The 24,497-nt window shown below is 37.9% G+C and overlaps 1 protein-coding gene, 1 long non-coding RNA gene and 1 pseudogene across 2 annotated transcripts in view; 2 read left to right on the forward strand and 1 right to left on the reverse strand.

The window, feature by feature from the left end:
• The first annotated feature begins 929 nt into the window (after nucleotides 1-929).
• On the forward strand, nucleotides 930-1,568 carry LOC112307352 (high mobility group protein B2 pseudogene; annotated as a pseudogene).
• A 15,171-nt stretch (nucleotides 1,569-16,739) lies between these two features.
• LOC123480066 (uncharacterized) lies at nucleotides 16,740-17,504 on the reverse strand. The gene is made up of 2 exons (XR_006655930.3): nucleotides 17,237-17,504; nucleotides 16,740-16,778 (listed from the first exon to the last, which is right to left on the reverse strand). It is a non-coding gene; the product is annotated as an uncharacterized lncRNA (long non-coding RNA).
• Nucleotides 17,412-24,497, forward strand: part of ATAD1 (ATPase family AAA domain containing 1) — a 38,699-nt gene continuing 31,613 nt past the window's right edge. The window contains exons 1-2 of the mRNA XM_024563449.4: nucleotides 17,412-17,546; nucleotides 21,134-21,307. Of these exons, the coding sequence (XP_024419217.3) occupies nucleotides 17,430-17,546; nucleotides 21,134-21,307 (291 nt within the window). The 5' untranslated portion in view covers nucleotides 17,412-17,429. The remainder of the gene's footprint in view (nucleotides 17,547-21,133; nucleotides 21,308-24,497) is intronic.

The raw sequence follows: 24,497 nt of genomic DNA on the forward strand, positions 1-24,497 counted from the left end.
GAGCAAGCACACTGGGAAAAGAAGGGAGACAAGTGGATAAAGGGCAGGAATTCCCCTCAAGGGACAGTAGCTTCTTTAAATCCTGCTCTACTGATTAACCCAAGTTCCTAGGTGTAAAAAAAAAAATGTGAAGAATGGAAAAAGGAAAGGATGAGATGAAAAACAATATTGTGTGAGACAGAGAACTAGAAGTCCGTTTGTTGGAGAGCAATGGTGCGTAATGTGAAATTGCCTGAGGTACCAAAGCTCACTGATCCATTCTAGAGTCTTCAGCCCACTTGAGACAATAGCCAAGTTCTAGCCTAGTTCCACTCCAATTATGAGAACCTGTTTTTCATTTTTAAAAGATTTTATTTATTTATTTTTAGAGAGGAGAAGGGATGGGTAAAGAGAGGGAGAGAAACATCAATATGTGGTTGCCTCTCACATGCCCCCTGCTGGGGACCTGGCCTGGAACCCAGGCAAGTGCCCTGACTGGGAATCAAATCAGTGACCCTTTGGTTCGCAGGCAGGCACTCAGTCCCCTGAGCCACACCAGCCAGGGCTGTTTTTCATTTCTGATGGTCAAGAATTACTAGTGTGGGGTTTTTTTGCTTTCATATATGAATTTATTTAAACACTATGAACAACTCTCCATGAATAAATATGACAACCTAGGTGACATGAACTAATAATTCCTTGAGAATAAAATACCAAAGCTCATTAAAATGAAAGTGAATGGCCTGAAGAATCCTATAAGAAGATTGAATTCATAGTTAATTAACTTCCAGTTACAGAATTTTTAAATTTTTTAATTTCTTAAAGGCCTATATAGCTGCACTGTAGTAAACATTTAAAGATGAAATGGAAGTTGCCTTGGCGCTGGAGAACTCTGAAAAACAGCCAAAGGATTGAGTAAGCGATAAACCAGTTCACGCAGGAGCCCAGCGAGGGAAGCGTCTCAGGAGACGCTGTCTGTCACCATGGCTGAAGGAGACCCCAACAAGCTGAGGGGCAAGAAGTCCCCATATGCCTTCCTTGTGCCAACCTGCCAGGAAGAGCACAAGAAGAAACACCCAGACTCTTCCGTCAACTTTTCTGAATTCTCCAAGAAATGTTCAGAAAGATGAGAGACCACGTCTGCAAAGGAAAAGTCAAAGTTTGAAGATAAGGTAAAGAGTGACAAAGCTCTCACTATGATGGGGAGATGAAAAATTATGTTCCTTCCGAAGGTGATAAGAAAGGAAAGAAAAAGGATCCCAATACTCCTAAAAGACCTCCATCAACCTTTTTCCTGTTTTGCTCTGAACATCACCCAAAGATCAAAAGTGAACACCTTGGTTTATCCATTGGGGATACTTCAGAAGAATTGGGTGAAATGTGGTCTGAACAGTCAGCCAAAGATAAGCAACCATGTGAACAAAAAGCAGCTAAGCTAAAGGAGAAGTATGAAAAGGATACTGCTGCATACCGTGCCAAAGGCAGAAGTGAAGTGGGAAAGAAGGGACCTGGCAAGCCAACAGGCTCAAAGAAGAAGAATGAACCAGAAGATGAGGAGGAGGAAGAGGATGAAGATGAAGAATAAAAGGCTATCCTGTAATGATGCTTGCGGAGTATGTGTGTGCTGAGGCAATTGTTTCGCTAAGAATGTGAATTCAAGTGCAGGTCAATATTAACTTCCGTATGAAAGCTGTACAGATTTTTGTATAGCTGGTAAGCTTCTTTTAGAGAAAATGCTTTTTTCAAAATGCAGGTTGTAGCTTTTTGAGGGGCTACTACATACAGTTAGATTTTAAGGCTTTGAATGTTAGATGTTTCTAAATATTTAATGGTTTCTTTAATTTCTTGACTTATGTATGGTAGCACAGCAAAGACAGGAATTAATAACAATAGCAAATTTTGGGTTTTTTTAGAATGTTGCATTTTGTTTAATTAAAAAAATGTGTAATAAAATTATGTATATTTAAAAAATGAAAATAAAGATGAAATAATACCAATTCTACACAAACTCTTCCAGAAAATAAAAGAGACGGTAACATTTACCAACTTTTTATAAAACCCTGATTCCAAAGCCATTAAAAGACAGCATAAGAAAAGAAAACTCTAGGTTAATATTTCTCATAGACATTGGTATAGAAATCAATTTCCTGGCTGGATAGTTTAGTTGGTTGCAGCATCATCCCGATACGCCTAGGTTTTGGGGTCGATCATGGGTTAGGGCACAGACAACAATGAACCAGTGAATGCATAAATAAGTGGGAAACAGATCTCTCTCTCCCATTTCCTCTCTCTCTAAAATCATCCATAAAAGTAAAAAAATTTTAAATCAAACAAAATCTTAGCAAATTGAATCCAAATGTATTTGAAAAACATTATCCACTACAACCAACTAGGGTTTATCTTGAAAAAGCAAGGCTACTTCAATATTTGAAAAATTAGTCAATGTAATCCACTATATTAATACACTAAAGAAGAAAAACTACATAATCATATCAATTAATACAGAAATAGTATTTGAAAAATTCCATATCCATTCAAAATTTTAAAATTCTCAAATAACTAAGATAAAATCTTAAAAAAAAAAAAAAAAAAAGCCCTGACCAGTGTATTTCGGTTGGCGGAGTGTTGGCCCTCAAAGCAGAAGGTCTCCAGTTCAGTTCCCTGTCAGGGCACATGCCTGGGTTGTAGGCCAATGCCTGGTCAGGGTATGCGTGAGAGGCAACCGTTCCATTTCCCTCACACATCAATTTGTTTCTCCCTCTTTTCCCCTTCCCTTCCCCTCTCTCCAAGAATAAATAAATAAAATCTTTTAAAAATTATCATATAACTAAGACAGATGGGAACCTCCTCAACCTCAGAAAGGTCATGAACAAAAAGCCAAAATCCAGCATCAGACTGAGTAGCGAGTGACTGAAAGCTTCCCCTTCAGATCAGGAACAAGGCAAGGATAACCTCGCTCCCTGTTACTTGACATTATACTGGAATTTCTAGCCAGTACAATAAACCAAGAATGAGGTAAAAGTTACACAGATTGGAAAGGAAGAAATAAAAATACCCATATTTGCAGATGACATGATTGAAACCAAAAGAAGTGACTGGAAAAACTCCCCCTAGAAGTGAGTTAAGTCAGAGGTAAAAACACAAAAATAATTTTGTATTTGTATACCAGCAATGAACAACTGAAAGTGATATTTTTAAAATATTACCATTTACAATAGCTCCAAAAATATTGAAAATCTTAGGAATAAATTTAACAAAACATACACAAGATGTATATACTGAAAATCACAAAACAGTAATGAAAAAAAATCAAAGAAGACCCAAATAAATGGAAAGCCATATTGTGTTCAGGAATGGAAAGACTCAACTCTCCAAACTGATATATAGATTTAACTCATTTCCATTAAATATCCCAGCAGAATTTTTGTAGATACAAGCAAGCTAATTCTAAAATTAATATAGAAATTCAAAGGACCTAGAAAAGCTAAAATATTTTAAAAATAAGATTAAGATTGGAGGATTCACACTACCAGGTTTTTATTTTTTTTATATATTTTATTGATTATGCTATTACAGTTGTCCCAATTTTTCCTCCTTTCCCCACCTCCACCCAGCACCCCACATTCCCTCTGGCAATCTCTACCCCCCTTAGTTCAGTCCATGGGTCACGCATATGCGTTCTTTGGCTACTCCATTTCCTATACTGTTTTTAACATCCCCCTGCCTATTCTGTACCTACCAATTTGTACTTCTTAATCCCTGCACCTTTTCCCCCATTTTCTCCCTTCCCCCTCCCAAGTGGTAAAGATCTAAATGATCTCCACATCTATGATTCTGTTTCTGTTCTGTTTGTTTGCTTAGTTTGTTTTTTTTTTTAGATTCAATTGTTGATAGTTGTGGATTTATTGCCATTTTATTGTTCATAGTTTTAATCTTCCTTTTCTTGAAATTCCCTGTTAAATTCCCTTTAACATTTCATATAATAATGGCCTGGTGATGATGAACTCCTTAAGCTTTACCTTGTCTGGGAAGTACTTTATCTGCCCCTTGATTCTAAATGATAGCTTTGCTTCATAAAGTAATCTTGGTTGTAGGTCCTTGCTTTTCATCACTTTTGAATACTTTTTACCAGTCCCTTCTTGCCTGCAAAGCTTTGTTTTAGAAATCAGCTGACTATCTTATGGGAACTCCTTTGTAAGTAACTGCTTTTCTCTTTCTGCTTTTAAGATTTTCTATCTTTAACCTTTGACATTTTAATTTTGATTTGTCTCGGTGTGGTTCTCTTTCTCTCCATCTTGTTTGGGACTTTCTGTACTTCCTGAAGTTATATGTCTATTTCCTTTACCAAATTAGGAAAGTTCACTTTCATTATTGTTTTCAAATAAGTTTTCAATTTCTTGCCCTTTCTCTTCTCCTTCTGGCACCCCTATGATTTGAATGTTGGTACGTTTGAAGTTGTTCCAGAGGCTCCTTACCCTATCCTCATTTTTTTGGTATTCTCTTTTCTTCTTGTTCTGATTATTTGTTTTTGCTTTATGTTCCAAATCATTGATTTGATTCTCAGCTTCATCTGCTCTATTGTTGTTTCCCTATAAATTGATCTTTAGTTCAATTAGTGTACCCTTCATGTGATTGGATAATTTTTATGCTGTTGGAGTGCCCAATGAGTTCCTCGAGCATCCTAATAACCAGTGTTTGAACTCTGCATCTGATAGATTGCTTTTCTCCATTTCTTTTAGTTCTTTTCCTGGAGTTTTGTCCTGTTCTTTCATTTTGGCCATATTTCTTTGTCTCCTCATTTTGGCAGCCTCCCTATGTTTGTTTTTATGTATTAGGCAGAGCTGCTTTGACTCCCTGTCTTAGTAGTGTGCCCTAATGTAGAAAATCACACCCATAAGGTGGATGGGATGAAGCCTGAAGTAATTGCCAGGGTGGGGCAACCCTGTGTGAACTAAGTTGATGGGGTATTAAATATGGTGCCACCTCTTTGTAGCTCTGTGTGGCTGAGGGCTCAGAAAAGGAACAATGGCCACTCTGCCTGGCTTCTGGGGATTTGTCCCAGAGGAAGCTGCCTCCTGGTGCTCACCCTGATGCCTAGACACTTCATTTTCTCCCTGTATGCCACTGGTGCCCTTCAAGCTATTGCCCCAGTGCTGGAGCCCAGAGGGAGTAAGTCTGAGTAATTCCTGAGTCTGTTGTGGGAACTTTAAGAGAAGGCAGCTAAGAATCCTGCAGTTTCTTCTGTTGCCCCAACCCCCACTGGTTTTTATAGCTAGAAGATAGGGGGGCTTATCTTCCTGGCACTGGGACCCTGAGCTGGGTGGGCTGGTATGGGGCTGGGATCCCTTACCACCAAGATAACCCTCCCAACTTTTATCCACCACATGTTGGTGCGGGACCAGCCTGTTCTGCCTCTCTGCCTCTCCTACCTGTCTGAATGAATGTGACTTCTTTAATTCCTTGGTTGTCAGACTCCATATAGCTCAATTTTCTGATGTTCTGCGTGATATTTGTTTTGTAGTTTAGTTGTAATTTTTGCTGTGGTTGTGTGAAGAGATGAGCCATGTTTAACTATGCCTCTATCCTGACCAGAAGTAGATTTTTAAGTTGTACTATAAAAGCTAGATTAACCAAAACAGTGTGGTATTGGTGAAGGGATAGTCATTTAGATCAGCGGAACTGAACAGACAGCAGAGAAACAGATCCATACAAATATGGCCAATTGATTTTTAAGGCCCAAAGACTGGACACTTCTCCCACTAAGACTTAACAAATGGTCAACAGATATATGAAAAGATGGTTAGCTTTACTAGCTATTAAGGAAATACAAATCAAAACTACAATGAGGTTCCACATCACACCTGTCAAAATGGCAATTATCAATAAGACAAGTAATAACAAGTATTGAAGAGGTTATGTAGAAAAAGAAAGCCTCTTCACTGCTTATGGGAATGAAAACTGGTTCAGTCATTATAGAAAACAGTATAGAAGTTCCTCAAAAGATTAAGAATAGAATTACTATATGACCCAGCAAACCCTCTTCTGGGTATCTACCTGAAAATTTTGAAAACATTTATTGGTAAAGATATATAAATGCTCATATATACCCCTGTGTTCATTGCAGCATTATTCAGGGTGGCCAAGACATGGAAAAAACCAAAGTGTCCTTGGATAGATAATTGGATAAAGAAGATGTGGTGCATTTATACAATGGCATCCTATTCAGCCACAGGAAAAGATGAAATGCTGCCATTTGAGGCAACATGGATGGATCTTTTTTTTTTTTGACACTATTACAGATGTCCCCCTTTCTCTCCCTTTGCCTACCTCTACCCATCCCCCACCCCCATCCCTCTTCCCTTTGGCCATCACCACACTGTTGTCTGTGTCTATGAGTTAAGCATATATGTTCTTTGACTAAACCCTTCATCTTCTTGCATCCAGTCCAACGTGGATGAATCTTGAGAATATCATGCTAAGCAAAATATGTCAGATGGAAAAAGTCAAGAACTATATGATTTCATTCATATATAGGATATAAAATGGAAAGCAAGAAATGAACAAACAAAATAAACAAACAAAAACTCATAGCTACAACTGTATGGTGGTTACCAGAGGAAATGGGAGGTTAGGGGGAGGTAGTAATGGGTAAAAGGGATCAAATATAAATGGTGATGGAAGGAGATTTGACCTTGGGTGGTGAACTCAAAATGCAATATACATACGATGTGTTATAGAATTGTACACTTGAAACCTATGTAGTTTTATTAACAAATGTAACCCCAATAAATTTAATAAAATTTTTTTTTTAAAAAGAAAGGTCCAAAGAATAATCTTTTCAAAAAAGGATGTTAGACACATTGGGCATTTATATACTTAATAATGAACCTCATCCTAAATCTCACATCTTCTATAATTAATTCAAAATATGTCATGGATCTAAATCTAACATAGGAAACTATAAAACTTTCAGAAGGAACCGTTAGAGGAAATCTTCATGACCTGGGGTTGGGCCAAAGGTTCTTACACATGGCACCAAAGACATGATGCATAAAAGAAAAAAACTGATAAATTGGACTTGATCATAATTTAAAACTATACAAAAGAAACTGGCAAGAGAATAAAAAGATAAATTATAGACTCTAAGAATATATTTGCAAATCACATACTGACAAATGCCTCATATCTAAAATATACAGAGAATTCTCAAAAGTCAATAGTAAGAAAACAAATAACCCAGTTTTGGTTTGGGTTTGCTATGGTTGCACTCATGGCTATGATTTATTACCGCAAAGGATACAGAGCAAAATCAACAAAGGGAAAAGATGTACAGGAAGAAGTCCAGAGGAAACAAATCACAATCGTCCAAGAGTTCTCTCCTGCAGGAGTCACATAGGACAAACTGAATTCCTCCCGCAACAGTTGTAACAACACATATGAAGTGCCATCTGTCAGAAAAGCTTATTATAAATTCAGTGTCTAAGTTTGTTTGTTCTATTTGTTTTAATTGAATTTATTGGGGTGACATTGGTTAATAAAGTGATATAGGTTTCAAGTGTACAATTCTATAATATAGCATCTGTATATTGTACTGTGCGTTCACCACCTCCAATCATCTCCTTCCCTCACCATTTGTCCCACCTTTCCATTCTTCTATCTCCTCCCAGCCCCCTTTCCCTCTGGTAATGACCATACTGTAAACAACCCAGTTTTAAAATGAGCTAAAGACTTAACAGACATTTCACCAAAGTAGATAAATGGATGGCAAATAAGCTCCTGAAAAGATGTTAGTATCATTAGTTATTAGAGAGATACCAATTAACACCACAATAAAATACCTATTAGAATACCTAAAATAAAAAAATCCTGTTAATAATCAAGTTCTGGTGAGCACACAGAACAAACAGAATGCTCGTATATTGTCATGGAAATGCAAAATGTTACAGCCATTGTGGGAAACTGTTCGGCAGTTTCTCATAAAGTTAAAAATGCTATTATAGTATGACCTAGCAATCTCACCCCCTGGGTATTTATTCTAAGGAAATAAAAACTTCTATTCACACAAAAACCTACACACAAATGCTTATAGCAGCTCTATTCATAATTATCAAAAGCTGGAAACAACCTGAATGCCTGTGAATAGACTAATTGTGGTATATTTCTATAATGGAATACTATTCAGCAACAAAATTAATGAACTATTGACATATATAACATCTTGGATGAATCCCAAAGGCATGCTAAGTAAAAGGAGCCAGTCTGAGAAGTTTATATACTGTATGATTTAATTTGTATGAGATTCTAATAAAGACAAAACTATGATTATGGAAAACAGGTTTATGGTTGCCAGGGGTTGAGGAGGTAACTACAAAGAAGTAACACAAGGGAATTATTTAGGGTACTGTTATATATTTTGATTGTGGTGGAGGTTACGTGAGTGTTTTGTATTAAAATTCACACATGCACATATGCACATACAATTTCACCATATGTTAATTTAGAAGTAAAACTAAAATATTATGTATATGTTTTAATATTTGAAAACAACTTTTATCAGAATAAGTATATATCAGAGGATCAAATTTCAGAGGCATTCGCCAATTCCTTCTCAACTCTATAGTCGAAATATAAAATAAAACATTATTAGGAGACTAGTCTTGCTTAGAATGGAGCTACATATTGCTTCCAGTCAACATCTTGTATTCTCATAAACCAAATCCATAGCAACTCAGAGGATATTCTCCAATGGTGATTTCATAAAGTTTAGAGGTTGTGTATCCAACAGTGCTAATTAATCATGCTTTTCTCACTTTTAAGGATCCCTAATGGTCCATGTAACAGAATTTTAAAAAATTTTGACAAATTTGGGAACAGGGCATAATGAGTCAGTCACAGGCTCTGGAACAAAACAGCCTGGTTCGAATCCTAGCTCTACCACTTACTATTTATTAGACTTTGAACAAGTTACTTAGCCTCTCTGTGCCTCAGTTTCCTTATCCGAGGATAATAACATTACTTACTACATAAGGTAAGAATTACTACATCAGTGAGAATTGAATGAGTTAATATATGTAAAGCACTTAGAACAGTGAGTGGCACATATCAAACACTATGCAAATGCTTGTTAAATAAAACTGCACTGAGTCCTTGTCCATCGTCAGTTATGTCACCTTACACGTATGTCACATGACAGTATAACTGATTAAATAATCAAATTATATTTGCATGATTCAAGTGGAATTTCACTGGTTTACTAATATGATAAAGACATAACGGCAAGTTTCTGCACTTGAATCTCTCCCTGAAAACTGTGAAACTTAGAGCATGCAGGACTTCAGCTATAGCTCCAGTGAAGATAAACAGGCTTTAGTTAATTTAGCAAATTTAATTGGTATCAAAAGAGTGGGTGCCAGGAAAAGAAAGCCAGCTAGACCCTAACTTGTGTGGCTAACCTATGGTATCCACGCTGATCACACCACTCTTAAAGCACACATTTCATTCTAGGTTACATACTTAATTGAGGTATATAGGCTTAATCTGTGCAGCCCCATTGGCAAGAATGAGAACCTTAGGTAACAGTTCTAGGGGAAAGATTTAGGCTCAGTAATAGGAAGAACTAACACTGAAGAGCTCTCCAAACATGAGATGGGCTACCCGGGCAATTAGTAAATTCAGTGTCACCACTGACATTGTTCAAATGAACAGGAATTTTCAAATACGCTCGTTGACCTGTTAGGTAGTGGGACAGTTATGATCACAGCAACCACAATCATTTACTAAATGCTTATTATATTTGTCCCAGGTTCTATACATACATTATCTTCAATCCTCTTATCAATCCTACAATGTAGCCACTACCACCTTCTTTACACGTGAGGAAATTAAGGCTCAGAAAGGTTAAATATATTGCCCCCAAATCCACAGCTACTAAGTGGCAAAGCTGGGATTTGATCTACCTCTTCTAACTCCATAGCACATATTCTTTCTACAATTGCACACTGCCTCTGGTGGAAGACCCAATGACATTTAAAATTCCTTTCAATCCCTAAAAAGTGTGGCTCTATGAAATTAAATCTTCATAAATATATCTAGACCTTCCCTGATCATTTCTATAACACTGGAGCAGGCATCTATCTCAAGGGAAAAATGCATTTGTCTCTCCTTTATTAATGTTGGTTTGTTACTTCTGTGAGAGATGAGTTCCAAACTAACACACCAACTAGGATGTCAATAGACAATGAAATTAACAACAAATTCAACTATGCAGACCAGATAAAGAATTTCTTACTCCTGAATTTACTCTGAGAGAGTGAGATTTTTAAAAAGGAGGTAAAATGGTTTTTTTTCCTCTCTTAATAAAAGCAGTAAATGAACACATAAGTAGTACAGATAAATCTATGTCCTTACCTCCCCATTGTTCTTTGGTTAACTCACAATTAAAACATGATTCATGAGAATCCATGTGAGTATCTTCAGAATTTGTTTTAGTCATCTCTCACCAACTGGGGATGGTGAGTGCTCCATTCCAGAAAGGCGCAATGTTGGATAAAACCTTCATTGGCAAGTTCAAAGTTTCACAGAAAATAGGTAATTTACAAGAGCGAACGACAATAAAAAGTGCCAATTAAGCAGAAAAGAATCATTTTCCTCAGTTGTTCATGAGATCAGGTTCTGAAAGCCATGATCTGCTGTGGAAGACAGGGTTTATTTTATATTAACCACATTTCTTTTTGTAAAGTTCTTGATGCAGCCCTTTCTGTATTGATATTTAATGCTTTCTTGCATTTGCTTTCTCATTTGTATCATTTTTGCAAGCCTTGGCAACATTCTTAGTAGCCATCTGGTCTTTCCAGAAAAGAAGGGCATGGTTTTTCTAGGCCTGGCCTCCTACTGTTACACTACTTGGGCAGAGAGTAGCAAACCTCCTCTCTCGACCATCTGACCATAAGATTGGGGTAGGAGTGGAGATGAGGGTAGAGATAACTGTAGTTAAATTCTTTGAGATCACAACTTTTAAATTTTAGGCATATAAATATGAAACCACATTGTGACAAAACTATAATTGGCAAAATGATAGTTGACAAGGAATTACTACATATATCAGGGGTGTCAAACTCATTTTCACCAGGGGCCGCGTCAGCCTCGCAGTTGCCTCGAGGGCCGAATGTAATTTTAGGACTGTGTAAAGGTAACTACCCTTAACAGTTAAGCGAGAGCTTGGGCACTGCCACCAGGTAGAAATAAGGTGGAGGGCCGGATTCGGCCCGTGAGCCTTGTGTTTGCCACCTGTGACATACATCTTCTTAGAAATCTTCCTGACTTTTTAATATTGTATACTCCCAAACCTAGAGTTTAAATTCACGTGTTGGAACCAAAAGGGGAAAACAAACCAACAAAGTTCTCCCATGCTCAGGTCAGCAGGAACAAATCAAATAATCACGAATTATGATGTTGGTGGAACTATGCCAATTTCAGAGGAGGAAACCCAGAAAGGCTACCTAATATGTGACAGGTCACAGAGCTGGCCCTCTCTTTTAGTCCTGTAGAAATTTAGAATTTCTCAAGTGCTGTCCTCAATAATCTGAATCTTGCATGCTTCAAATTATTTTGAGAGATTCTGTGTTTGTTCTTCACCTACCTGACATTCTGTACTTGGCAACACTTTTCTATGTTGGGTACAGAAACAGAATTTGGGGATAATCATTAAAATAGAGTGTCAGAGACCCCACCCTCCTATGGAATGAGGAGGAGATGCTGTCCCCCTGAGAAGATTTTTCGTTGTCTTCCGTTGTTGGCCTATGAGTGTGAGTTCGCGTGCTAGAAATCCTTATGATTCACTCAACTGAAGATACACGCTTATTCACTCTCTTCCCTTAGCCCCCTCAGGAAAAAACAAAACAAAACAAAACAATTACTGTATTTCATGACTTTAGACACTGTTTACTTAAACTGTTTCCCTTTTACTTCCAAAATTCCCAAGGATACGGTAGGGGAAGGCTCCTTTAACCTGTGAGAACAACGTGATAATGAACTATAGAAAGCCAGTAGCATAAGTAGGATTGAATAATAGATTGAAATGTGGAAGGTTAAACACTGTCCAGCCAGAGGTTCAAGAGTATCCTGAGATAATTCTACCATCACTTATAGCTCCTTAAGAATCATTAGCATCTCTTCAGCTTTTGGCAAAGTACCGTAGGGAAAGAAAACACCCTTGGACAGTCAACCTCTTTGCCTCCTTTCCTTTACCATCCCCTTTTCTGATCCTTTCTTTACTTGAGAACTCAGTAGACATAAAGAAATGGGTGTGGGGCATGCCTCTGGCACTGGGCCTTATTTGGCATTGAAAGCTCTTAGAATGGTTCTGCTATTTAAAGTAATAAGCAGCAGACTAGAAAGTGGAAAGGTTTGTGAAACTCTATCACACGTACTATTGTGAAGTTCAATAGGACTTTGAGTACTGCCAACTTAAGTATTCTTGATTTGTTTCCTGCACTTCTGTAACTCAAGTTACAGGCTTTCTTTCTTTCTTTCTTAACCCTTTTGTTTTTCTGGCTCCAGAAACACTAACAATGAAAAGGTAGGGAGAGTGATTTTAATATTAGCTTGTTAATGCACTACTGCTGGGCCTCTCTAAAGGTGAGAGAGGTTCTAGTAGATATTTCATTCTTAAACATCTAAAAACAGCAAGTTTTGTCCTTGCCTGTGCCTTTGGAAGTTACATGCTCACTGTTTGAATAGGTTGTATCATTTCTGTTGCTCAATAGAACTCCCCCAATATTGGGAGCCTTTCCATGAGTCGCACACAGTAAATATTTTCAAAAACATGTTGTGCTCAAGTGAATTAAATTTTATATGGGGAACTGCATTTCTGATGTTATGATAGTCACGTGTTTCCCTTCTCCCTATTCACATTAGATATATGTGAATGAGTCCTGAAAGACCCCATTAGATATGTCAGATCTGGGGGGAAATTATTTAATGAAAACATTTGTTAAGCCCTTCCTATGTCCTAGGCAACCTCTTTGCTCATGAAGTTCACATCTGACAGAAGAATAGAGAAACTTAAACCCCAATTATAATTCTGTGAGATAAGTACTATGCCATTGCTAAGTACAGTGAATTATGGGGGCTAACAGAACGGACACAGATTTTAAAGTGCTTTAGTGGGCTTTGAAAATAAGAGATCTCAAATTTACCTTGCCCATTTTAGTTTTACTTATGCTTCAAGGTTACAAGTTATCCTGGCTAATAAAGAAACAGGGGAAGAAAAGGTTTTGTGCATCTTAATTTTTCAAATGCGAAGCATCAGCACACATTATTTTCCAAATACTTTCAAGGGCATTTTTCTAGAATCAGGTAAATGAGAGCAAGCAAGTGACCTACTTACAACAAAAATGCTCCAGGTTATAAGGATGGGAAGCCAAGTGCATCCTGGAAACCATAGCATCTGGTCTTGTTTTATGCTTCATCTATCAATCTGCTGTTACAGGAATTCAGAATTAATGTTTCAACCACAGTAGTGTTTCTTCTATTTTGGCTGATGAATTTATATCTTTGTTATTCTTACCCACTCCCTCCCATTTCCTTTCCCATTAAAAAATTTATTTTTGAAGTGATTATTCTTTCATCTACTCCTTAAAACTTTTGCTAATAAGGCTATACTATAATAAGGTTAGACAGCTTCCCAAGCAATTCCCTGTTGTGATCAATCCTGACTTTCCACAGATGGTATCATTTGAGCAGTATATTTTCAGTACTGCATTAAAGCAAGACAACAAAATATTGCAGACTTAAAATAAATATCTAAGTTCTAGAAAATGTTTATTGATAGCATAAACTGTAAAAAATATACAGTTGGCTGTAGGGCTTGAAAAAAGAATCATGCAGCAATGTAAGACTTGAATTAGTGCTATGCTGATAACACAAGAAAGTTACATATATATTCATTTTTACATACACTCACTTTGAGTTACATGTAAAGTTTCAAGACAAAAGCTTGAAAAGTAGATTTACGACAATATGTTCTTTGAACTTTGCTGTTACATCTTTTAGCTCTCTGTGCTTTTTATAGAATGGAGCTATAATTCATCTTTCCACTCCTTTTACTCTGCTGAAATTTTAATTTTCCATTATTTTGGACTTGATTTCATTTTATTCTTTCAACTGGAGCTTCCAACATTTAATCTTGCTCTTTCTCAGTACTTTCATGGCTTCAGGTACAGCTTCATAGTCTTGCTTTACTTTCTTCTTCTTCTTCCCATTCTATTTAATTTAACTTGTTGAAATACTATTTAAGACTACTCTTTTCTGATGAAACATTTTTTAAAAAGAACCAAGGTTACCAAGTGCATATTATACTGGCATAATTACTGCTATAGAATTTTACCTATTTGTTGAAGTTCTACTCTTTCTAAATCACTGTCAAGTGAATAATTTCTAATTAGCAATGAATAGGGTCCAAAAATTTCCGATTTGCTTTTCCTTCCAAATAGATTTGATTTCGAATCTCATCATGAGGCTTCCTTGTTTTCATTTCCAGATGTATCCCAGCTGGCTTGATGGTTCCACTGACCAGATAGGCTTTGGGGCCTGACTCAATAGAGTTTTTCGTTAAAATATATCTGAAATGATCAGATTAGGGTAGGATTTGTCAAAGTGTGGCCCAAAACTGTCTTTCTGTAAATCACCTCAGATGCTTATTCAAAATGCAAGTTCCTAGGTCAAAACCTGGAGCAGTTAAATGTGAACCTCTAAGGAGGCGACTTGGAATCTGCATTTTGCCAAGTTGTCCAAGTCTGTGTAGACCCACAGTGATATCTGAAAACTCCTAAATTTAAGGAATCCTTTCCCCTTCAGCGTCCAGTGCATTGAATGACATTGGCTGTAGAGTAAACTAACTAGCACGACCAAAGGAGAATTTAGTTCTATGGGCTGGGGGGAGGCGGAGACCTACCATAAACTGGTTTAAGAGACACTGGTTAAAAATATAATAATTATTTTTAATATCTTGATTCTAACAATCATGGAGGGAAGGCCCAAAAGTCTACAAAAAACCTATTGTTAAAATTTCCTGATTAATATTACACATAATGAATTATTTATTGAGCCCCTACTGTGAGCCAAATATGGTGTTTTGTGCTGCCAGGGATTATATAAAGCTATCCTGGGATGAAAAGCATATGTTCACTCTGCTCTATTCTAAAAGAACCTACTTGATTTAGTGATTGCTAGACATGAACATGAATGGTATATGGAAAGGCAGTAATTTGATGTTTTAGGGCTCAGACACAGGAGGCTTCCTAAGGATTTGCTAAATGAAAATTAGGTCCAAAAGGTATAGATCGGTGCTTGGTTTATAGCCAAGCCACTGGAGAAGGAATGAGCAGCAGCATTTATTTGGATTCTTTATGGTCAGTGTTGATCACTGCATCTAACAATTACCTCTCCTATGCAATCATACCCCAGTATTAATTCAGCAGCAGATGAATTGAGACTAGCTGCAACCGTACTGGGAGTTCCACCTCATTCCAGAACTCATTTAGGATGTCCCTAGTAGGTTTGCCTGAGACTTTTTCTGTTTTAGCACTGAAAGTCCTATGTCCCAGAAACCCCCTTAATGTCAGACAAACCGGGAAGTTTGGTCGCCGTGGTCCTTAGAGCAAAGCAGGTGAGGTTCTTAGTTGACCCAGTTTCACTCAGTGAATGATGAAAATCCATTGTCATCTTGTATTTCTCAGCTCACTTTTCTTACTAGATTACCCTCGCAGGCCACAAAACATAATATTCTTTCCTCCAGTGATTTCTACCTTTTGGCTCTGTCAAGGCATATTGCCATGAGCATCCCAAGCAATGACTCAGATTGAGGATAATCCCAGGGATCCAGGAGAGAGCAGCTTCCAAGACTGCTAGGACGGCCTTACAGGTGGCTTGTGTTTTTTGTAAACATTGTGTAGGTCTCATAACCACTCTGTTTTTCTCAAAGTTGTATCTTCATCTCTAAGTAATCAGTCTGGTTGTATCATTATTATTTTTAAAAATATTATGCTATGAATGTAGACACACAGATGGACAAAAAGGCCTGCTTGTAAAACATGAACCACTTACAGTAAATTCCATTCTGATTGTTGTCAATGACTCCAGTTTTTAAAACATTCTCATATCGCTTTCATTCCATCCTTACCTTTTAAAACCTTATGATTTTGTTATTTCATGGTCTTACCTCTTTCACCTAGATTTTAATATTTAGCTGGTATTAAATTACTATCTCAAAGAGAACATGTAAAGTGTAGGGTTTCAATTAGATCTAGGTGCCAATGAGGTTTTGCCCCTTATTAGGTGTATAAATTTAAGAAAGTTTACCTAAGTTCTAAAATGTGCCCATCTATTAAAAAAAGAAGAAAATAAAGGCTGTTTTAGAGGATTGACTTTTTAAGGAATCTAGATCACGGATGGGAAGCATATTGCCTAACACCTAATACTGACATTCAGTAAACTGTAGCTATCGCCCTCACAACAGTATCACAGTCCTGCAACTACAGCAGCATTCCCTACATCCAACGACCGGGCTGCCGAATTTTAGCCATCCAAGTTGACGCGCAAAGCAGAGGGGCGCAAGCTGCCTTCCTAGGAGGGAGAGGAGGAACTCTCATCCCTTCTGTCTCAGGGCCTCTGTCTGAAGAAGTGATGGGTCCTGTATCTGCGGACTGTGTCTACTGTCGTTTCGCCCCCTGGCAGTGTGTTCAGGCGGCGCTGGCTTTCAACTTTGCTCCCTTGGGACTTCTCGTGTCACGTCTCTCATTCTAGAAAGGGGAAGGGGTAAAGAAAAAGGGAAATCACCGAAATGCAAAACCTGTCACCAGATGCCTTACTCTGTTCCGACTACCAGGCCTGCCTGGGTGGGCTGCACAAACGTTTCGCTACGAGATTTTCAGGCGCCACTCCCAGGTGCTTGTCAGCGCAGCTAGGGGGGTGGAGGAAAAGTAAGCTCACCCTCGACTCTGAAAGGCAGGTGGCGAGGGGTGGCCGTGCGCGTCAGTGCTTTGGCTGAAGGACAGAACGGCAGCGTGACGGTTTGCATGAGGGACAGGAGAATGAACAGCGGGAGCACGGCTGAACCAGGAGTCAGAGAACTTCTTTGCGGGGACACAGAGCATTTCTTTGCACTTTCAAGAAGGCCCCCCTACTTGTCAGTGTTGCGCTGAGAGCCCAAGAGCAGGGTGGGAACTTTGTGTGACAAGCGCCTTCCCCAATTCCGTACCTGAGACTCAATAGCTAAACTCAGAGCCCTGCCGAATGCTGCGAGCAGAGAGACACGCCGGCTCCGCGGAAAACCTCAGCCCAGCAGACAAGCAACTTTAGCAGTTGGCGCGCGACCTCGCTCCGGCCCAATTCCGGGACCAGTCCTGAAACGCGGAAACAGACCCTTTACCTGCCGACGGAGCGGGTGGCGCATGCTCGGTGCGAGGGGGCGGGCCGCGGCCCGGGCCGGAAGCGTTCTCTCCCAGAAGGCGTTTCCTTCCTGTGTGATACTAGTTAAGGGCTTCTGCTGCCGCTGCATTTGCAAGGAGGTGAGTAGCGGGTTCCCGCGGGGCCTCGTGGGAGGGACGCGGGATCCCGCTGAGCGCCTTTAGGCACCGGCTCTGAACTGAGGAGCCCAGCAGGAAAGGTCACCTTTCCTTTCTCCCACGTCCCACTTTAGTGCCGCTCCCAACTTCCCCCAACCCTTGGTATTTAGCGGATTAACCTCCAAGGGCGTCCCGGGCCTCCCCTTGGCTTCCAGCCCGGCCTAGGCCCTTAGGTCTCTGTTAGCGCTGTTTTCAAGAGTTACGCTATTTCCTGCAGGGAATCTCTGTAGGCAGCAGGGTCACTGCTTGGGCTTAGGGTAGTCCAGGACGACCACAGAACCGGGGTCCTAGGCAAAGGCGGCCGGAATGAACCAGGTCTGATCGTTGCACTGGCACTGCTACCACCTAGTGCAAAAGCAGAGGTGGTTTTTAAGGCCTGGGCACGCTCTCCCAGAGGATGATGTTAATTACAATGTGTCCTTTATGTGAAGGTTGGCAGTCTTTCATTGACATAATCTGTGTTCATAGGACCTTGATATCTGCGAGCTGGGACTTTGGGGTTGACAAAAACTTTGTAAAACACTGCAGTGATACAGGAGAGCAATACTATAGTGTGAACACTACTCTCAGCCCATAACCTGTCAGTAAATTGCTCACTGACAAGGTGTTTCGATTTCAAAGTTTTCTATCCTGACATGGAGAACTCTTTAAAATGAAACTACCTGGTGTCATGTTTTCCTAACAAATAACTGAGTTTCAGTGTTCTGTGATATTTCTTGTATATATCACCATCTATGTTTATGTACATAAATGTGTGCATTTTGTTGATCCTAATGTTTATACAAGGTTGAAATACATTCCCTACTGTGTGCACATGCAGCTTTTATTGTATATTCTGCTGTAATGGTATTGTTACTGTAGTGACCTTACATTGCAGGCATATCAATGTCATATGAATGATAGATGAGTGTACAATAAAGTATATACAGTTACAACCTACAAGTAGAAGTTTCAGTTTCATTTCAGGATTTTTAGGTCATTTTAAAAGATGGCCAATTTTAGAAGTGGCCATAGATCTAGACTACTGTATTACATTTAATAACTTAATTATTAGAAATACATAGTTAACAGGTTTTGTATCTTGATATTTTTGCAAGATTAAAATTGTTACTATTTGGATGACTGAGATGTACTGGTAACAACCCTAGTTGTTCATGTAGTTCATTTGAACATCCAGTAGATGGCAGTTTTGCCACTACTAAATCAAACTTTAAATGAAAACCTTTTTTTAAATTCAAATTATCTCTAGTTTTCACACATTGTTAGGTTAAAACCCTCACTTTTCCCTATTGGTTTATGGTCATCAATAAATAACGGTCCCACATAATGATACCAAGTATTCCAACTGCATTTTCAAATTTACACTTGGGGTAAAGGCTAGGGAAGTCAACTTTTCATATCCTGTAAGAACTAGAATATTGTTAACCTAGTTTTAGGAATTTACGCTGATGAAAGAAAGCACACTTTCATTTGTTAGATGGAGAGATTTTAATTAGATGGCTTCTCTTCCCTAGCTCCATTTAAAAATATACAATTAATGTAATAACCAGATTGTGCATTCCTTGAATAAAGTAATGGTATCTTAGCCATTATTGTATATCCAGTGTATAGTAGGCAATACATATACATGTTTGATAGGTGCTTTATTGTATGAGTTAAATCACTTAAGGCCAATGTTTCTTCCCCCAAAGTGAAGGCTTTCAATTATTTAGTTAAGTTTAAATTAGTCAACTGTAATTGAAAAATAAAAAATGATTTAAAAAATTTAAAAACTAAAATGGTATACTTTCCATTAAAAAAATTAAATAATGTTCTATTGTAAAGTGAATGGTTTCTAGTAATAGAAGTAAAGTCAATGGAACCCTTGACTTTTCTTTGAAAATTGTTCAAAAGTCTGGCAGCAGTTGTTTTGGAATGATTGAATGTGAGGTTTGTCTGCAGTTGCAATTTATCTGTTGAACAAATAATTATTAAATAGCCTCTTTTTAATATGTGACAATTATAAAAATGGGTAAGATATAAATCCTGTTTATAAGGGTTTAAACTCTAGTTGAGTAGAATCAATATTGCATAAGTTCAGTAATAAGACCAAATGAATAATATAGAAGGTTAATGTGATCTGAACGCCCTCATAGAGCATGTTAAGTTTTGAAGTTTGGGTAGAATTTGACTAATCCCTAGATCAGTGGGGAGAAATGGCCCATCCAGGGGACCAGGCAAATAGGCTAGAGGGAAAATACATGGGGCCTTTTCAGGTCCTAGTGACACCAGCTATTGAGAATTCCTATTGAGGAGTTCCTGATGAGAACTAAAATTCTTAAGTTACTCTTCTGGGCTGGATTAGAATAGTCTTGAATGGTTGGGGTTCCTGTAAATAAAAGGAAAGATTTGGGGCCTTTTTGGGGGGGAAGGGTTTGTATTCTTGAATGGAGGGGAGGTATCTAAAAGGAATTTCAAAATTCTTGGCACTATTTTAGAGGAAGGCACATGAAGAGGATCTTTAATCGAATAGTGGTAGTGAGAAGGGAAATAATAAATTCAGAGCTAGAAAAACCATAGTTATTAATCTGTACAGTACCTAGTTTTTACCTGTTGCTGAGCCATTTGTACAAATTCTGATTTATTCCCTTTCACATGAGTGCAAAATATATACTCTCTTTGGTTTTTTTCCTTGTCACATAACACTGAGCACTTGCCTGTGCTATGAGAGTATAAAGCATTATTTGAAGCTGAGATCTCATTTCACAAAATGTCATAGTTACATTGTTCCCAACAAGCTTATTCTTCTGGGTAGTCATTGCCTTTGATAGGGTTATGCTTGCCTCCTGTAAGCCTAGCTGTGACTGGTGTAGCTGCTCAGAGATAAATGTAAAAAGTAGTCACACTGCCTTTGTCCTTTCTATGTTGGGTGTGTGCTATATTTTTGTGTTTCAAAAATGTGTGAAGATTCTGTACAGATGTAGCTGGGTTTTTGGAAACAAGTATGGCTCAAAAAATTGATGTCACTTACTAAGGAACTGAATGTTTAAATTTAAGCAGGCTTTGAAGACCTTTAAAAGTGAGTATGAGGAGATGGTTCACAATTTGAATTTCACTTAAAAATTATCTGGTTTACATTACATTTAATAAAAGAAATTTCTACCTTCACATTAGTAAAGTATTTCATTGTTGGACTGCCTTTCTTCAGTTACGTTAGTGTTATAGTCAATATTTTTCTAAGCTCTAAAATAGTTATTTTAAAGCTGTTTGAAGACCTTTTTCAAATAGAATTATTCCTTTCTTAAATTATATGAGCTTTTAGGAAAGTTCATTAAAAACTCTAATAAATTCAGTTTCTAATCTGTCCCCTCAGTTTCTAAGGGGATCTTAAAATATGCTTGTTTACCTAACATTTAAAAATAAAGTACTTTTTTAAGGTAGGTGATATTGAATTTGACTAGTAGTTTCTGTTGCTTAATTTAAGGTACTTATCAGCCTCCCAGTTTTAATGACTAGATATTACCTGGTGACATGTCTGTTTGTTTTTTAAGGGTACTGTCAAGATGGTACATGCTGAAGCCTTTTCTCGTCCCTTGAGTCGGAATGAAGTTGTTGGGTTAATTTTCCGTTTGACGATATTTGGTGCTGTAACATACTTTACAATCAAATGGATGGTAGATGCAATTGACCCAACCAGAAAGCAAAAAGTAGAAGCTCAGAAACAGGTATGATTAAAGTATTTGAGGATAATTTTTCTTGTAGCTAGCAGATATTTTTCCGTAGAACTAAGGATATAGTAGAATTATAAGTTAATGACAAGTTCTGTAAGGTTCACATTAAAGTGTTATGTCATATTTAATTTCATTTCTCAAGTCCTTTTTGATATGTCAGCAACTTGGAAGACAAAATTATAAAGAATGAAAATATTAGAGTATTTGATTGTGAATACTTTAATCAGATTATTTTTGTCAGCTATTTGTTACCTAAAGAAACCTAGGTAAAATTTTTGAACAACTTAAACAAAATTTATCTTTAGTAAATATATATTTTGCTTTGTATGATGTATGAGATGTGTATAATACAGGCTGTCAGTTTTAGGCTTAGAAATTTTACTAATATCCAATTAAGGAACTGCTAAAAAATGTTATTGTTAATATAAGTTATAATTTTATTTTTCAGCTACTGCCTCTTGTGATGTTTTCCTCATTAGGATGATCCGTTTGTTTTGGTTTCTATTTTTTCTTTAAAAAACCAAAGACTTCAAGGAGTCTTTCAAATTCCTCTTGCTATTTGAAGGCAAGATGTTTTATTCATGGATTTTTAGATTTCTTCTGTGACTTCTGACTGATGCATTCAATAAACCTTTATTAAGCTCCTACAAATACTTGGTGCCAGAATAAAAGATGAATAAATCTCGTTCTTTCAAAAGCTGTAGACTGCCCTGGCTGGTGTGGCTCAGTGGATTGAGTGCCAGCCAGCCTGCGAACCAAAGGGTTGCCAGTTGGATTCCCAGTCAGGACACATGCCTGGGTTGCAGGCCAGGTTCCCAGTAGGAGCTGTGTGAGAGGCAACCACACATTGATGTTTCTCTCCCCCCTTTTCTCCCTCCCTTCCCCTCTTTCTAAAAATAAATAAATAAAATCTTTAAAAAAAAAGCTGTAGGCTGGTGTGAGAAATTGGGATGTAAAGAAATGAGTGCTTTACCGTGCTATGCATAGCTCTTAAATCAGTGAAAACTGTAGTTTCATAAATACTGCTTACTGTATGTGTGTCTGAAAAGCAATTTGGACAGTGGTAAGTTTATTCCCTAAATTTGATTATAAAATAATAAACTCGGGGTCTAGGTTATATCATCATATCAGTCAATTCATAATTCTCTAGGTGTCTGACCAATGTAGATTTTTTAAGAAATCATTTTGAGTATATCCACATGTCAGCGTAAGTGCAGCTTCCCCCCACCCCAACCTGAATCGTGAAGATCAATTAAGTCTGAGGTCAAATTATTGATAAGATATATATATATTTTTTTATTGGTTGATTTTAGAGATTGGAAGGGAGAGAGAGAAACATCGGTTTGTTGTTCCATTTATTTATGCATTTGTTGGTTGATTCTTGTATGTGCAGGTTAGAAGGGCAGCCTGCCCTTCCAGCCCTGACTGGGATTGAACCTGCAGCCTTGGCATATTAGCATGATGCTGTGACCAACTCAGCTATATGGCCAGGGCTGATAGGTCATATTATTTTAAAAAATTTTAAGAGTAGAATGTAACTTTAAACAGAATTTCAAAATTTTTTTTTACTTTTATTTTTGATTGTAGAAAGAGGGGAAGGGAGGGAGAAAGAGAGGGACAGAAACATCGTTGTGAGAGAGAAACATCACATGTAGGGCTGCTTGCCTTACACACCTGACTGGGGACGTAACCTGCAACCCAGGCATGGGCCCCGACCGGGAGTTAAACCAGCGAACAACTTTCAGTGTGCAGGATGACACCCAACCTAGTCACACCAGCTGGGGCTTTAAACAGAATTTTGTCATTTAGTTTCTTGGTTTCTAAGAGCCCTAGAATACACATGTGAAAGACATGTAGAAAGGCAAATATAGATACTTAAGTGATACATGAGTACATTACATTAAGCCTTTATTGAAAACTGTGTCTATGGTGTTGTTCAAAATATGAGGTATATGAAATATTAGATACCACGTCTGTCCTCATAGTGCCCTTGGTAGGGAGAAAAGACTTGTTCCTGACAATATAAATTATAATCACAAATAATTGTTCTAATTGCCTAATGAGTACTGAAGACAGAAACTATGGCACTTAGAGAAAGCATTCACTGATGATTGAGGCAGTTGGAGATGACTGCATGAAAGATCTTGGCCTCCAGAATAGGCAAGGACAATTTTTAGTAAAAAAAAAAAAATTATGAACAACCATGATGGAGGTGGGAATAACAAGACCTGTTAAAGGAGGAGTAAATAGACCGGTCAGGTTAGAATAGAGTATTTATACAACTAACTAATAGAACTTGGAGGGAGGGGTTAGGGGCTAAATGATAAAGGACACGGAGTATAAAGTCAGACAACAGAGCTCTCCTTTTTTCTTACTCAGTCTTTTTAATGTGATGGTGAGTACAAGGAGGCTGATAAATGCTACAGAGTAAAGTTCATCAACTAGGAAGGAGGCATTCTTTCTCTTTGCCTTGGGGCTAGCTTCTCTGTTACTTTTCTCCTGCCTTATTTCTCTGGCTAATTATTGAAATATTCAGTTGACCGTTTGAAGTCTTCTGTATAGGCAGTGGTAAACCATTAAAATTTTTGAGTCAGTGGGTGATTTGGAAATAGTTGTGGCAAAGACCTAGGTAGAGTAAGCGGGTACCAAAAGACATTAAATGGGTGGAAAGAAGAATAATAATGAAAGCTGGAAGGACTGTAATGATAAGGGAAAAGAAAAAAGACATCTTACAAATGAAACTAAGATTTGTCTGGAGTCTTCAAAGACTCATAATATCTTTTTTTTGTACTTTATTGATTATGCTATTACAGTTGTCCCAATTTTTCCCTCTTTGCTCCCCTCCACCCAGCAGCCCCCACTCCCTCAGGCAGTCCTCCCACCAATGTTCATGTCCATGGTCATGCATGTAAGTTCTTTGGCTACTCCATTTCCTACACTGTGCTTTACATCCCCATGGCTATTCTGTAACTAGTCTGGCTCTTCTGTATTCTGTAACTACCAATTTGTTCTTAATTGCCTCACCTCTTCCCCATTCCCCCACACCCCCTTACCATCTGGTAACCATCAAAACGCTCTCTGTATCCATGATTCTCTCTGTTCTTGTTTGATTAGTTTGTTTTTTAGATTAAATTGTTGATAGATATGTATTTACTGCCATTTTATTGTTCATAGTTTTGATCTT

This window comes from Desmodus rotundus, chromosome 4, assembly GCF_022682495.2.
Source record: "Desmodus rotundus isolate HL8 chromosome 4, HLdesRot8A.1, whole genome shotgun sequence".
Taxonomy (NCBI): Eukaryota; Metazoa; Chordata; class Mammalia; order Chiroptera; family Phyllostomidae; genus Desmodus; species Desmodus rotundus.